General features: G+C 41.4%; 1 protein-coding gene across 1 annotated transcript in view; it reads left to right on the top strand.

The window, feature by feature from the left end:
• FSHR (follicle stimulating hormone receptor) overlaps window positions 1–17,669 on the top strand; it is a 131,147-nt gene that overhangs the window by 57,683 nt on the left and 55,795 nt on the right. Inside the window, exon 2 of the mRNA XM_070428589.1 lies at window positions 477–548. Within this exon, the coding sequence (XP_070284690.1) occupies window positions 477–548 (72 nt within the window). The remainder of the gene's footprint in view (window positions 1–476; window positions 549–17,669) is intronic.

Raw genomic sequence — 17,669 nt, 5'->3', positions numbered from 1 at the left:
AGAAAGGATTTAATTATGTTAAGTTTTAAACACTTAATACAAGTACAGGCAATGAAAATTCTTAAAATATGCCTTCTACTATTGGGTTCATTGTCTCTTTGCAAGGTCAGCTACGAATGACAAAAAGGGAAGAGGTATTCAGGGTTGGAGTAGAGGAGGGCTACGGTAGGCAATATGGAATAGTGGTGACAAGCAAGGTTCATATCCGGCTCTACCATGAGCTGTGTGACCCTGGGCAACTGTTTTAACCTCCCTAAACCTCAGTTCCCTTTTATGCAAAATGGGGATAACAATAGTGCCTGCATCACTGCTTCACTGCTGTGTGGTGAAGATGAAGAGAGACCATGTAAAAGCAATTTCAACCACCATTACATGGCAAACACTTAGTGCATGTTTGCTGTTAGCTGATAATAATACATTAGACACTTATTTATGAATGGATAGGCTGTGATATTTTATGTCCACTCTCTTTTCAGGAGGTTTGTTCTCACCAAGCTTCGAGTCATCCCAAAAGGAGCATTTTCTGGATTTGGGGACCTGGAGAAAATGTACGTACCTGACAATACCGTGTGTGAAGGCCACCAGCGGGCTATGGGCAGCAGCCTCAGATCACATCTAGTGGGATACCCTATGCTTAGAAGCCAGAAAACCCTCCACACTGCCTCCCATTTTATTTACGTGTCACAGCTCCCAAACAGTAATGTGGAATCTTTCCGAGTGGGGCATTGAAATGAACACAAGCAATCCAAGAATCCTCACTGCTTTCTTCTATAAGGCGCTGCTTCCAAAGTACTTGTGAGTGGAATTTTCATGAACAAAAGTCCGTTTTCTCTGCTGACATCATTCTTCTTCAGGAAACCTTCTATCATTTGTGACTAATGTTTAATTGACAGCAGCGCCTAACATTTGTGCTTTAGAGCTGTGCTAGGCTTCCTGTTTCCAAGCCACGATGACAAGTGGTAATTGATACATAAACATTTAAAAGTACTGGGAAGGTTTACAGCACTGGGGGAGATTTCCTTTGAAAAGAGAAAACTCCTTCATTAATGCAAACATTCACTTCTGATTGGGTTAGTTTATGTAGGGATTTTCCCAAAATGGCGAACAGTAGAGCCGGGAAATGTGTTCTTCACTGTAATGGCAGCCGGATTTCAGGACTTAAGGGCCAATAAACACAGCAACAGATAAACAGATCACACAAAGGGAATGAAAGCCACCCTCCAGGTGACATGTGCTTCTCCTTCCTGAAGCCATTCAATTTTTCCTCTTGGCTCTTTCTCTCACCCCACCACTCCTTTAAGAAGAATATTTACTGAGGTTTGAGGGAAAGAGAGAGAAACCCATGAGTGAAAGAAACACAAAGCAGGTAGTTATTATTAAACCACCTGCTTAGAGGGGAGTGGTCAGCATCCTGGGATTGGATGTTAGTTTTAATACTAACTTACTGTGTAACCTCAATTAAGTCACTGTATCTTTCAGGGCCTTGATTTCCTCACCTGGGCACTAAAGGAGGCGTTCTATAAGGGGGAGATGGTTTATGTGATCTCTAATTTCTCAGTGCAAGCACCCTCCGGGTGGGTGAGAGCCCAGTTTAAGACCTTCAGTCTTCAGGATTTACCTTCTTGAAGACATTCAACACTCACAGGAATTGGGAGGTGGGGCACTCGTCTGAGCAGAGCTCCCCAAGGGAAACAGGAAAGCAATAGACTTGGCGAGCTTTTGGCTCAAGGTGTGTTCCTGATGGATTACTATTGCCCTGCCTGAAATTAACATAGACCAGATGATTGCCCCATAATTGAATCAAAATTATTCTAAAATACAGGAATATCAGACATCACAAATAATCCACCTTAATAAAATTCAATCAGCAATGTGACTGACCGCTAATTGGACGTTCAGCCTCAGACAAGACCTCTCTGTGGTGATCTAAATGGTTGAGCTGAGCTGACATAGCAATGATTTCAGAGACGGGGCAGCTAGCTCAGAAACTCCTCAACTTCCTCAGCTGCAGCTTGTCCATCTCTGCCTCGTGTCTTTATTAATCAGCCTGAACTAGCACAGTGAGTACACAAAAATTAAAATTATAGTGATCTTATTTTTTCCAACACCTTTTATGTCCTAAGGCCTCAAAAACACTACCTAGTAGAGAGACTGGCACCAAATTGAACTCTGAATACACTGATTGTGCCCTTCCATCTCTGTGCTCACCTCATTCATTGTCTCCCCTTCTCTATGAGTTCTCATCTCCTTTCCAGATCTATCCCCTATGTTTTTCTTCTTCATTCAGTTTTTATCCAGTTTCCTGAACTTAATAAATATTGACTTCCTCTCCAATACCACCCTCTCCACAAGTCATAAAATTCCTTTCATTAATTTCAACATGTGGCCAAGGTTCACCTATCCTTATTTAAAAGAAGGAGGGAAGTTTTCTGTATAAATTCTGCCTTCCTTCCCTGCTACCTTCCCCTCTCCTCCCATCACTACCACTCTTTAGAAAAAGCACCTATATTCACTGCCTCCCTCTTCTTTCTTTTCAATCACTCCATAGGCTGCCCATGTGCAAGGTGGCCACCGATTACCTAATACTATTATTCTAGTAAAGTCCCTAACAATACCATAACTGGCTGATCTAATTACTTCTACTTGGTCTTCCTGGTACTTAACTTACATGCACTGAAATAGATTTCACTGACCATTCATGCCATTCTTAATGTTCTTCCCCCTTTTAATTTCAGTGACATCACACCCTTCTGCCTGCCCTCTTACCTTCCCAGACTACTCCATAAGCCATCTCTCCATCTTTCTTGTTCCTCCAAGTTCAGATATTCTGGGGATCCATTTTTGGCCATTTTTCTTTTTTTATAGTCATATCCCTAAATCATTATTCATCAAAGAATGTCATACTATCATGGCTCCTTAACCTTCATCTTTAACCCCACCCCTCTTCTGAGACCGTAATTTTTGTTTTGAAATGGAAAACCTCCAAAATATCCACACCTAAGTAAACGGAAAGTGCCTCAAATTCAATATGTGCACATTACCTCTCTCCTTAAATTTCTCATCTTCCCATGCAGCCCAGAGAATAATATCACCATCTGCCCAGACTCCAAAGCAAGGAAATCCTGCCTTCCTTGACTCAGGCCCCTCTGTCCCTCATATCCAGGTGCTCCTCGGATCCTATTTACTCCCCCACAAAATAATCCCCAGAATGCCCTCCTCTCACTCCTGCTGCCATTAGATCCAAAGTCTCATCAACTTACATAGCCTTCTGCATGAGGCTGCCATGCCTGTCCTAGCTTCAGTCTCCCCACCACTCTGCTGCCAGACCTGCACGGCTCAAACTCACTTGCAGAAGAAACTGGAAGGGACCCTTATTACTGTGGATTTAGTCATAAGCCTCCGGCAAATGCATTGTATCACACACTTTCACCAGGTAGGAAAATGTGCCATTTCCCAAGCATTTTCATTCCCAGAAATAATATTACCTATTTAGAATGTGATGGCTGGCACATAGAGGGATTAAAAAATAGTAGCAGGTGGAAGAAGGAAGGAAGGAAGGAAGGAAGGAAGGAAGGAAGGAAGGAAGGAAGGGAGGAAGGAAGGAAAAAAGGGAGGAAGGAAATATGAAATAATGTGGGCTTATGTAAATGCTGTCCCTCTGCCTAAAATGTTCGGAGTATTAATAGCATATTTATAGGATTATATTCAGAATTTTCAAGTTTTTCCAGATCCCTTGATTGTTCTTAACTTTGTATTAAAGTACAACAAGTCCTATTGCTTTTAACTCCTTACTATACCTCTTATCTACTTATTGCCTCTCCAGCTTCCATCAGCATGCTCTCCCCTCAGTCAATTCATTCTCTACAGAGCAAGCAGAGTGATATTTTCTGAATTCATATCGAATCATGTCACCTTCCACACCTGACTGCCCCACACACACCACACACACACACATGCTTTCCCTCCATGCCTTACCATTGTTCTAGAAAGAAAGAAAGAAAGAAAGAAAGAAAGAAAGAAAGAAAGAAAGAAAGAAAGAAAGAAAGAAGGAAGGAAGGAAGGAAGGAAGGAAGGAAGGAAGGAAGGAAGGAAGGAAGGAAGGAAGGAAGGACAGGAAGGAAGGGGAGAGGAGAGGAGAGGAGAGGAGAGGAGAGGAGAGGAGAGGAGAGGAGAGGAGAGGAGAGGAGAGGAGAGGAGAGGAGGGACGGAGGGAAGGAGGGTGGGAGGAAGAAACTGGACCTCTCCCATTCTCTCCTTTGCTCTACTAGCCCCTTTCTAGTTCATAAAATGTACTGTGTTGTGCTTCCAACCAAGGCCCTTGCTTGGCACACTCTCTGCCCTCTGACTGGAGTGTCTGAAGTTAGTTGGCTCCTCCTATCCTTCAGATCCCCACACCAGAGTCACTTTCCCACCTCCCTCACCTCCCAATGAGGATAACTCATACCATACACTCATAGCATCACTGGTCTTTATGTGCTGACTATCATTTTAGCAATTTTGTACATATTTAGGTGATAATTTAATTAATTTCTAACTCCCCTATTAGACTAAAATTTCCATGAGCACAAGGACATTTTTGCTTTCACTTGATATTGAATCCATGGTGCCTCACACAGATTAAATAGAATAAATAACTGATAAATGTATGAATAAAAAATGAATGAATAAACAAATATAATTAGTTGGAGAGACAAGATATCCAGATATAAAAAGAAAATACTAAATAGTATGAATAATCATGATAAATAATGTAGAAATTTAGAGGCATTTGAACACTGGCTGAGAATCTACTATGATCTATTCTAGACATTTATATAGTTAGAGTTTAAAATATAACCCAGGACAAAAAATGTACAAGCTAATATGTGCAAAATAAGTGGTACAAACTTTGCATTTGTTAGGATTCCTTTTGTTGTAAGAGGCAAAAGGAAATAAACCTCAAACAGGCTTAAGGGAGAAAAAAGGGAATTTAATGGCTCATTTAACTTGACGGTCAGAGAGGAAGAATGGCTTCAGAAACATCCCTATTCAGGTTCAGTGTCCTTAGGACTTGGCCTCTGTGCCTCTCTCAGGTCTCCTGCCATTATGTTGATTTCCGTCACCAGCCCCACCACTAGTGGCAATACAAGCAGCCCCAGTTCTGCCTTCGCATCTTGGGTTCTATTCAGAAGGACAGAGCTGAACTTTTCTTGCTCCATGCCAAAAGACCTGTAGATTGGTATGACTTGCTTAGATCACATAACCATCCCTGGACCAAACACAGCAGCTAAGAGAATGTGATATTCCAATTGGCTGTGCCTGGGTAAACAGGCTCCATTCTTAGAATTGAATGCATCTACCCCAACCACATGGACTTGGAGTCAGGGAGGGAGATCCACAGACAAAAACTGATGTCATTGCTGGAGAAATAGTGGCGAGTAGGTGCCAGTGATTGGGCAAACAACTAAGGTCTAAAGAAAACTAGTCCTGTTCTCATCCAGAAGAGAAGGGTCTCTATGGGCAGGGTGGATGGGGATTTGAAGAATTTGATTCTGCCCTCTTCCTCCTGCTAGAGTGATTGAAAGAATCCAATGACTCTGCCCCTGCCCATGCTGACGACTCTCCTTCTTTCATTAACCCAGCTTAACCCACTCCCCTCTGCCTGAATTCAAAAGGGAAAGGAGTCTTTTTGGTAGAACTGGGGCAGGAGTGTCACCATCGGAAATGAAATAATCACGGTTCACACCTTAGCTTTCATCAGCATCACTATCTCAAACCTCTTCGCTGCTTTGGGACCGGCTGGGGGAAAAGGAAATCATTAAACTCTGCAACGTGAAGTGGCTTTGCAAAGTGCACCGTAAACTGTTTACATTGACTTTAATTACTTCGGAGCCTTATGTCAGCTTGGTATAAAGTGTGAAGATTACACTGAATAGGGTAGGGGAACTAGGTGACAATGTGGTGATTTATGGTAACCAGGAAAATTATGTATGGAAATGAGAGCAATTTAAAAACATACCTACCATGCTATTATAACACTGGAGAGGGATGAAAAGCCAGTATATAACAAAATATCTTTGAAAATAGGAGCATGATGAATATGTAAATGAGACCAATCAACATCAGCTGAGATACGTATATGCAGATGAGACCGCAATGAGCCAAAATGTGAAATAGCTCCCAAACCATAAATATGAACCATATAAAATTCATTTGAAATATTCATGATAACATAAGGACAAAAAATATAATCAAGTGATTTACTTGCATATAAAAATGAGAATACTAGTCTGACACTCCAGCCTCCACTCCCAAATCACAGGGGAAAGAAAAGTTAACAGAGGGACTTATAAAGAAAGATTTATTGGATGAGAACTTGCAAGCACACTAAAAAAGTTGAGGATCCTCCAAATTCTCAATCCGTGGACCTCATTCAGCACAGATAAAAGGAAAGGACATAAACCGGGTAACTAAAACCATAATGGTGACAGTGCTAGAAAATGTGGGTTCCAATCCACTTTGCCTCCTTGAGCACCTCCTGTTAGATAATGTAGGGGTGGGTACATTCCTACCCCGGCCTTCTGTGACTCTGAGAATTAATGGGGAAAGGAACTTTGAGTCCTACTTACTGGAATAGCAAAGCAAGAGGTAGAGGCTGATAATTCTACAGACTCCTAGTATAAACCTGGGGGCCAGTGTTGGGACAGTTAGACTCTGAATGGGAAGAGGGGATTCGAGTCCCTGGGCCTCAAAAGGATAACAAGGTTCAGTGGTTCTCATCTCAGGTTGCACTTCAAAATCCCGTAGGTAGCTTTTAAAATAAACCACAGGCCTACCTTTTCCATGGATTTTTAAATCCCACTTGTCTAGGGTGGGGCCAAATATCGATCATTTTTTAAAGCTGCCTTGGTGATTCTAACAAATATCCTGAGTTAAAGCTACTGAGATGGATAATGTTTAAGTCTGAATCCAATTCACAGAAACAACGTTCATGAACTTGTGCAGTGTGTCTATATGATGTAGTTGGAGAATTTTAAAAAAAGGGAGGGTGGTAGGAGATAAGGCCAAAGAAGACGCTGGGGTGTGGCCATGAGCACATGGCCATGGGGCATGCTCAAATATCATCGTTAATGATAGAAATTAAATGAGTTATTTTCAACAACCACATGAATGATCTGATTTACATTTTTGCTTTCAAGTTCCAGTGTGCCAACTCATTTCTGGGTAAAGCTTGGGATCAGACTGGCTTTAGTCCAAGGGTTTGCAAACTGAGATGCCTGTTTTAAGTTGCAAATGAACTTAGTCAGCAGTTGGGAAATGTAAGAATTTGGCCAATTAAGTTGTCATTATTGACCCAGGTCAAACAAACATGAGTTAGTGTCTAGAAGTGAAAGTCCTTACCTCATTTCTGTTCTCCATAAATATTCTGAAAATAAGTAGTTTTACTGTATTTATTGCTTCGCCAAAAAACACAAGAAGCTGTTTTCTTGTCACATTTTGGATTGATGTGGTTTTAGTGTTTCCATTAAGTCTCCTGGTTTCAACTGTTTCTATGTGGGTCCTTAAAATAAACTTTACAATATCTAATAGCTACTCAGCTCAAAAAGAGAATAATGTATTAGGTGTGTATTTTTATGCTTGGGTTTTTGCTTGTTTGTTTCTACTTTGATTTCTTTTTGTGTGATGGGTAGGGGAGGGTGAGTCTGATAGGGAAAACAGATTCTTGAGATCTAGTGATGGTATGAATGCTTCCAACACTATATTCCTTATAACTCTCCACATCTCAACCCCTTATGCTTTATCCATAAAGATAGTGTAGGATTTCCTTTGCTAGATAGGATTACAGGAAAAATACAAGAGCTCCACTGTCTTAGTCTGCTCCAGCTGCTATACTGAAATACCAGACTGGGTGGCTCACATAGCAGACACTTACATTTTACATTTCTGGAGACTAGAAGTCCAAGACCAGAATGCCAGCATGGTTAGGTTCTGGTGAGAACCAACACCTTGGTTGATAGACAACTGCCTTCTTGCTATATCCCCACACAGATGAGAGAGAGCTCTGATCTCTTTATCCCCTTATATGAGCACCAATCTCATCATGACCGTTCTACTCCCATGACCTCGTCCTATTACTTCCCAAAGTCCCCACCTCCAAACATCAGCCCATTAAAAATTAGGGCTTCAACATATAAATTGGAAGGGGGGAAGCAAATATTGAGTCCATAGCGTGCACTGTGAACTAGCAAGCTTATAGCAATAAAAATGTACATATTGTAGATAATCACTTGATGAGGAAAGCATAGATGCTTTTACATGTTCCATCTCTAAGACCCTCTACCTTCTTGGCCACTTGATGCTCCATGGCATTCATGGTCCTGGTGACCTCTACTTAGTGCCTTTCATTCAGCAGCTAAGGCTTCCAGGAGGCAAGACCTGACAGATTACTCAGACAAGGCTTTTCTGAATTGCCATCAAATGCAATCTTCCATTTTCTAATCAACAGCCATGCAACAGCTCCTTTTAAGACTTCTGCTTCAGCTATGCTTACCCTTCCGACCTTTCTTGACAAGGCAAGCTGTGGGAGAGACCTTCAGATGTTTGTTGGGGCTCACAGATATACCAGAATATGAACTGGCCTTTTTTTTCCCCCTCTGCCAGTAACTCACTGTTTTTGTCTACTCAAAGAAGATACAATTAAGGCAGCATAATACTCAAGTTAAAAATAGCCTTCTGGCTCTGCCCTGGAGACTCTTGCTAGATTTTGTGTGTGTGTGTGTGTGTGTGTGTGTGTGTGTGTGTGTGTGTTTTAATAGAATGGTATTAAAATAAAAAAGATGCAATCTAAAAGCAAGCTCCAATCGATGCACAAACTATTCATTTTTATTTCCTCATTTAGCCAATGCCCATCATGACCACATCCATCTGGGTCGTTTATGACTTAATAAGATGCCTTAAACAGTAAAAGACACAAATAGAATATGGACCCACTTGCCTGCCCACCCCCTAACAAATAAAATACCTGAATCTTACACTTCATAAACTTCTCTTATGGTGCTCAGATCAACCCTGGTCAGCTTGCGTGGAAATCAAATGATCAGAGATGTGTTTTTATAGTTCAGACCATTCCAGAAGTTAAACAGGCAGAGAGGAAAGGCATAAGAGTGAGGGACCCATGCCAGAGGAGCCTAAATGAATAAAGTGGAAGTTAACAACCCCAGTGGGCCTGAGATTCTGAAATAATCTGGGCACAGAGATAGCAATTGTTGATGCCAAGTGCTTCATAAACATGTAATTTGCACTTGGATGTGAGCGCGCTTCAAAAAGTTAAAAGTGCATATAAAAACAAGGTATGAATAATAAAAAGAGCACATTAGCTCTGCTTCCCCTTCATGGTGTCTCAGCTCAACCGCACACTGACTACTGCCCTTGCCTTTCTCTCTCCTCATGTCCCTCCGAAGCAGCACACAGGGCTGGGCACCCTGGAAGGGGGATGGTGGGCAGAGTTCGCAGGTCTGTCAGCTTGGGTCCTTTCCCAACCGTTCAGAACTCTTCCCCAAACCAGGCTCTCAACATTTTTAAAAATATTCTTCTTCATTCTTTTTTCCCAGTAAAAATATCAGCATTTGAAGACCGTGTTGGCATTAAATTCTAAGGAGTTCATGAATTGGCTCCTCCAATACAATTTGCCTTTGGAAAAAGACACGAAGGGGGGAATGACAATTTCAAAGAACTGAATCGCTTCTGGTGGGATTTCCGTTAATGTGGCACATGTGCTTAAGGAGATTTGCTTTCATGAATGAAAAACCATACCTGGATTGGACTTATTTTTTTGGACCACAAAGTCCATGTGGACACAAACGGAAACTGGAGGAAGATGAGCGTCCCGTAATCGCACTGACATCAGTGCCTTCCAGTTCCCATCTACTGAGGACAGGCTCCCTCTCCATCTGACTGACTTATTAGGTACGTGATGTTGGGCAAGTCATACAACCCATATGATTTCAATGCCCTCACCGTAAAATCAGGATGATAAGATTATGATAGTTAAATAAGGTAAAGCATGTAAAGTGGCGCTTTACATGTGGAGAACTTAGGTGGTGCTTTTTTTTTCTGAATGTAAAAAATTGAGGTGTCAGTCTTTGTGTACTTATTTAAAATGTGCCCCTTACACCTTCCTTTATATTTTACCTTTCCTGCTTCTCAGTCCATATGTACATAAAACTTCTCAGTCCAATCAAGTAAGACACTTAAGGTGTGACTTTCCATTTAGTAAAACAGACATTTGCTTTGGTGGCCGGGGGGGAAGGGTGGTTGGTTTAGGTCAGCACCAAGTTCCATAACAAAACAAAACAAAACAAAACAAAATCCTACAGAGAGAAGTTCCACGCTAACTTCAAGAAAACGAGGCCAAATCAGAGATTGCCTGTTGGGGCTTTTTAAAGGGAGCAGATTTATAGACTTCAGTCAAGTACTCAAGACAAGTGCAGGCTGATGGATGACATGGGCAAGTCCATCAAATGATTTATCAGGGTTCACAGAGTAAATGATTGTGACTTCCATCACTCCCTGAACATCTGTGAGGATGAGGCTTGTAGTGTTAATGAGCTTTCTCAAGCCAGGGACACCTCCTTCTCACTAGTGTATGTGCTGTTGTGTTTGTTCTGTTCTATTTGTGAGCAACTCCAAGACAGACCAAGCAAACTCAGAGAAGCAGAATCCATCCATCAGTCAATAATTCCACAAATCCTCCTTGAGCCGCAAAATATGTGTTAATCAGGTAAGGGAATGATTTGAGGAAGCGTAAGTGCCTAGAACATTATCACTAGATGTTCTGGGCAATAAAGATAAAGATACACGGTCCTGCTCTAAAGAGTTCCCATGCTAGTGAATAATCACAGCTGTCATTTACTGAGTGATTATTTGCCAGAAACTGAGATAAGCCACTTTACATGTTTTACCTTATTTAACTATCATAATCTTATCATCCTGATTTTACGGTGAGGGCATTGAAACCATACAGATTGTATGACTTGCCCAATATCACGTACCTAATAAGTGATGAAGCCAGGATTAGAACCGAGGCATTCTGATTCCAATGTGCACACAGTAATCTATTATTCTGTAGTATCTCTGAATGTAGCACCAAGGTCAAGATGATATGTAACATAGGAGGGTGGTAATATTGCTCTCTAATGGAGAGAAGTAGGATATACAGAAATGCAAATTTACAAAGTTATCGTCCATTTTATTTGTAGTAGTAACAGTAGTATGAATATCTTTGCATTGGTTTCCTATTTTATGATTTCAAAATGCCTCCTATACCTATTAGCTCACCAGTCCTTCAGTGGCAGCTGGGGCAGGTATCTGTGCTCACCTCACAGGTGAGGACATAAAGTTCAGAGAAGTTGGGTAAGTGGTCGAGATCAACATCTAGGAAGTCATGGAGGTGGGATTCCTCTAATGCCACATCCCGTGCATGTTCTCCATGTAGTGCTTTGCTTTTTGCAGTACTGCCACTCACTTATTAAAGAGAAGTTACACCTTCAAAGTCTTACAGTTGCATCAGTACAGATAGTCACAGACTATCCAAATCAGAAGAAAAGGCAACAAATATTTCCAACAAGTATATAACTTCACATGCAGGTGTTTTTGCTCAGCATTTCTCATACTTCCTACTAAATCTTGATGTCCTGGAAGTGGATGAATGTCTGATCCAAGCAGTGAAAATCCAAAACTGGCCTTTTTCATCCCTAAGAGGAAATGCTCCAAAAGGGTGTATCTATTACTAAAAATTGGTCCAAACTATCTTATCAAAACATCATTTTAATGGAAGTTTCCTTTCTAAGTCAACCATATTTATTGGCTTATTTTGTTCATGTTTTTGCCTACTTCTCTCTGCCTCCCCTTGGAATTAACATTCAAGTAACATGTAGATTCATCCAGAACTTCTTAGTCAAGACACAGAATTTCATCTTTGCAAGAGAGAATTTTTCTTTTGGTTAAGTGCAATGAGCATTTTATGAGTTCTTGCTAAGTGTCTCCTCCATCATGGCATCTCAAATCTTATGTGCATACAAGCCATGTGGGCAGCTAACTAATAAAGAGAGTCTGACTGAGGAAATCTGAGTGGAACCTGAGATTTTGCAATGCTAACCAGCTCCCAGGTGCAACCAGCACTGCTGGTCCATGGTCCATAGGAGTGACCAAATCTAAAAAATACTGCTCCTGTGTAAGGAGCTGTGTAGTGAAGGATCTGAGATAAATGGCTCACACACCCTGCCAAAGTAGTTGTTGATAAAATACACATGAAACAATTAGAGAAAAGCACAGGACAAATGCATAAACTTGTGCCCCATTGTTATAACCAAATGATAATGGGAAAAGGTGTTCTCACTCTCTTTCTCATTGTCAGATCACATTCTATTGTTAAAATAGTCCTCAGTTTTTAGTATAACTAGTCACTATTAAAGTATTGTCTCAGATCCTGAAAGCCCCTCTGACGGTGCTCTGGAAATACAGCCAGACATGGAAAATGCAATTCACATGCAACTATTTCAAGAGCTAACCCAGTATATGGTTCATCTGGGCAAATTGAACCTGAGCACTCCTTGTGCCAGGATTTCTATATTTCAGGCAAAATGTAGGAGACTACATATATGCATTTATGTCCTGGCAGTTTGAGGTGGGCAACGGTCAGAGGGAAGCAAATAAGGTTTTATCCAGATCAAGCACAGCTGGGTTTGTGAGTTAGGAGGGTTGGGAGAAGTGAGATGAAGGAAGGCAGTGGGAATGCTGGAAATAGAAAGACCTTCTTGGCTCCTTCCTCCTCCAGCCCAGATCCAGAGACATTCCTGGCACACCCAATGAAGCTCACTGGAAACCTAGAGCAGAATGAAAGCTATGCTGTTCTGCATGAGCTCCAAAGGAGGAATGCCACAGAGCTAATCACTGGACTGAGATTGCTGTTTAATGCCCTTCCTCCCCAAGCCATCCATCAAGTTTATAGCAGCAACAAGAGTTCATTACCGAGTTCCTGTTTTGCACATTCTTGAACAAGGTTATGCCTCCAATTTTAAGTGTGGTGTATAAAATGAATGAGGGAAGGTAGGAGGGTGAGAGGGTTCCTGGAGGGAATGGTAATAAACAGAATAGGTGCTCCTCACCAACTGGAAGTGTGAATCTCCCCCATGGCTTACACCTAGATAATCAGAAAGAACAGCACATCGCAAACTCTCAGGTTCATTCTTATGAGAAGTTCCTTAGTTGCTTTTAACAATCTATCATTTGTCTTTTTGTCTTGCATATTAGGAGCTGAAAGAAAAGATGGGATTTGGATGTAACCCCCAAGAAGTTTGTAATGTAGTTATAGAAATAAGAGGAATTTGTGTGAAACAGAGAACACACATCAGAACATTAGAAACCTCTAAATATTACTGTCCAGACCTCAGGGTGTGGAAAGCAGCTCAAAGAGGTGGGAGTTTGATCAGTGTGGAGCACAGAAGGTTTTGCAAAGGGGAGAGGGGAAAGTGTTCTGAGTGGCAGTTATTAATGAAACAGAAGCAAAATCATAATGAGAATCCGAGGTCTTCCTAAAGAGGTACCCAGGCTCCCACAGCCCTTGTCCTTCCATCACATTACGCACCTGGGGCTTCCACGAAGCTCTGATAGATCAAATGATAGTAGAAAGAAAAGCTCCATGGTCTAAGATAACTACCTGAATCCACCCGGGTATTGACTCCTTTAATGACCCACCCATGATTCTATAGGTAAGATGCTAGGAGCTTGTCCATTATTGTCCTGATAGTATACTGGCCTGTGTACATAGGCAGAATCAAATTACATTTAAAATGGTTTAGTGTCATTGATTTGGGGGAACTCTTGTTTAGGAGGTCAGCTCTCTCCATGGCATAGATGTCCCTTAGACTGGGCTTATGAAGAACCAAAGGAAATGGGAGATTTACATATGTCCACTTACCTCAGCCTAATTACACAGTCAAATCTGGGCACATGCAAAATTCATTTCAGGGCCCAAACTGCCCAATTTCTCTGCTCTCATAGATTTAATACACTGAGTAAATAATAAAAACATGCCATGACCACATCGAGTCAGAAGCACAGTAAAAATGGCAAACCATGCCTGAGATAGGCTGGTGCAACCAGATCTCTTAGTACAGGAAGTGTTTTCCCTTCCTGAGCACAGTAAAATTCCTCAGTGTCCCCCCAAACCCAGTAGGGCTGAAGTCATAAAGGGACAGATTCTTCTACCAATGAACAACAATAGTATTTTCCTGACCTCTAGAGAAAGTCAAGTGAATGTTTAGTTTTCTTCATCATAGAAATATGAGGTGTTGGTATGCTTTTAAAAATGCTCTAAGATCTCCTATATTCCACCTTTTTTGTTTTTTCATAAAGTGTTGTCGATGTCAAGATAAAAAAATAAGCTGTCTACTCAGTGAGTTTACAGGTGACACAACACTACAGCTGGCCTCTGCCTCTTGGCAATCCTTAAACAATGCAAATGACAGGATTTGATTGAACTAAATATTCCATTTCCTTGGTCCTTCCTCATCATCTCCCTTCCTTTGGTCCTAACCCATTTGCGCTCCTGGCTCCTGCCACTGGAGTCTAGGCATGCCAAACTTAGAGACACATTTGGCTCTTTAGAGCTTAATATGTCACATTGAAAGCCATAAAAAAGGGAAATTGCTGTTCCAACATTCACTAATGTATGATTAAAAGCAAAACGATGTCCTTTGAAGGACTTCAAAAGATACAGTGACAAGCACGTGTGGATTCTGTGCCCATCCTATGTAGAGGAGAAAATGTTGATGGCAGTGAATTTTTCAGCCCTTAATCAAAGCCATTTGTGAATTTCGACTCCCACCCTAGCCAGATTTCCCCTGGCCCCCTACTGAGACTTACCACACTGCTCTGACTATCCTTTTTTCAGGTTATGGTGTCTCTCCACTATTATTCTATCATCCTGTCTTTGGCATTTAAAATCTCATTCCCCCATCAACATCAAATCTGGTCTGAGTCTCACTCCAAAGAATTCTTAAACACAGAGGTAGATGGTCACCTTTGAGCCATAGGTTAAATGCCCCAAAATTAGACCACTGGGCAAAATTTGGGAAGGTCAAGTTTCAAAAGCACCAGCTCTAGATTCTAGAGTATAAAATATGATATGAAGAATGTGCACTTGCCTTGCCTATGTCCCTGGAATACTTCCAAAATGAATTGCTATGTATGTGGAGGGAGGATGGTGAAAGTCCTGTTAAGCCACTATCACGGCACCATTTCTCCAGTGTCTTCTTCCTCTTCACTTCTTAAAAGTAAATGTCTCATAATGACACCAGAAGGAAGCTCTGTCTGAGGCTGGAAGACCCTATCGACTTCCCTTCACGCAAGGGGGTCAAGGGGATAGTAAGGAAAGGATCTTAGGAAGGATCTCAAGGAAACTCCTCAGACCAGACTCACTGTCAACTCTAGTAAATTGCTTCCAAGGTTTCTGAGCAACCCTATTTTGAATCTTCCTTCGAATAACCCAGAAATATATTTCTAATCCTCCAAGGTCAGCAATCAAAGATAACATGAGGACCAAAATAATTCTTAATAAGAGATATGCACAGTTCTGGAAAGAGAGGGTCTCAGCTCTGCCCACCCTAATTGCAGCTCTGTTTGCTCGTATAAGTTAGATTTTCTGCATGGCCAGCGGAGTTCTGTGACATGTCGCCCTGAGAATCTGGACTAAGCAAAAAAGTGTGCTCTCCTTTTTCAGAAACAGCCAAGGCATGCTCACTGTAGTATGTAAACATTTTATACTGAGTGAATTCCATTTCTACCCATGCTCATCACAAATGAGCCCCACCAAAATGCTCCAATATATATGCATTGGGGGGGTGGCTTTCAAATGCACTGTATGAAAAAAATTAGAGCTAAGCAGGAGGCACAGCTCAGTTTCATTTAATTAGAATTTCAGAGAAGCCTAAAGTAAAAAGTCGGTATCTCCTTAAATGTTCTGTTTCTGCACGAGTATAGCTATCTTGCATTGTCAGGTGGCTTGAATTTGAAATGATTCCAAAGGCACAGCCTTTAAACCCTGAATGTTTGACTAAGGTAATATTATCACAGACAGACAATGAAAAAAACCATTGAGCTCATTTCTATTCTGAATTTTGTATCAGTATCCACTTCTCCTTTAATCGGGGTGAGAGACTCTTCCCCCTATATCAATGCTTGAGGCCTGACATAATGTTATTGCTTTCAGCACATCCCCTGAATGTGCTCACTCCTTATTTTGATTCTTTCCTGTCTTATTTTCAAGTCTCTTTATTATCATTTCTCCCCAGCTCAACCATCCAACTTTGTTTGCTACTATTCATTTACAAGGACCCACCTGCTACCCAGATTTAACTCCTCATGGGCCCACATCCATGCTCTCCCCTTTCTTGCCTTCTCATTTCTATTCACACTAATCCCCATGCCTCTCTCCCTACACACATAAACATGTAACATGCATTTCCTCCCGCGGTATACACTTACTGGGCACCTACTGTTTACTAGACACTGGAGAGACAACAGTGACCAAATCAGACAGAGATCCTCACCCTCGTGGATTTTAGATTCTTAATCTTTTGAAAAAGATCAAGTACCTTATAGAAAGAGTAAGATGGCAAGTTTGAAGTAGTGATGGGGAGAACAATGAGAGCAGGGCAAGGGATCAGGAGAGCCTCTTCCAAGAATACTTGCTCCCTGGTCTGAGGGACAACAGTCGACAACAATCTCAAATTCCACTTTGGACTACCAAGCCACACTATCACCATGCCCACCTCTGCAGCACTTCCCTGGGCCTGTTCCTCAAATAAATCCAAATGCACTTGAATAGGAAACACAAAGTGAACAACAACTCTGTTTTCTAAGTGGCTCCCCAAAACATGGTGAATACTGTTTCACAGGGCACCGTGTCCTGGCACAGCAATGTCTGCCTTCCTGTAACAACCTAGCAACTCGCCCAGACTGTGGAGCCAGAAATACTGTCCCTGATGGAAATGGGTTTGGTTTTGTTTTTCGTAATTAAGATAGGAATTTTTATGACTATAAAAGCAATACATGCTTGCTGTAGGAAAAACAAACAATGCAGAAAGCTTTTTAAAAAATGATGGTTTTATATAATTCCACAATGAGATATCCGCTGCTAACATTTTGGTGAACAGCCTTTCACAATTCCTTTTCTGCTGATACACGGTTTTAAGAAATCAAAATGAGATTCTATTATGCATGCTCTTTGTTTTTATTGTTGACAGTATTACAGATGTCTCCCAATTCCCCGCCTTTACCCATCTCCGCCCAGCCCCTACCCACCCCCACTCCCCAGGTCTTCACCACCTTATTGCTCTTTTGTATTCTAATTATTTCATATAACTACATGCTGACACGATGTTTTAGAGAATACTGATAGCTATTGAAGTGTTAAAAGACAAGGGCAAGGATCCCTAATTCAGGAAAATGATAAACATAGGGATCAGGTATCATTTGGGGAAAAAGAAGGAGTCTGCAAGGAACATGTCTCCTCTAGTTCAAACCGAAAGCCTTGCAGAGTGCTGAAAAAATCCCAGCAGAGACATTTGTATGACGTGACGAAGGTACACTCTTTGTTAGTCTTGGACAGAAAACGAGAGAGTAGAGCA

Source organism: Myotis yumanensis, unplaced genomic scaffold, assembly GCF_028538775.1.
Source record: "Myotis yumanensis isolate MYYU_CA2020_CCGP unplaced genomic scaffold, mMyoYum1.0.hap1 SCAF_11, whole genome shotgun sequence".
Taxonomy (NCBI): Eukaryota; Metazoa; Chordata; class Mammalia; order Chiroptera; family Vespertilionidae; genus Myotis; species Myotis yumanensis.
Note: the sequence above shows the minus strand (reverse complement) of the source record. Positions and strands in the feature narration are given on the sequence as shown.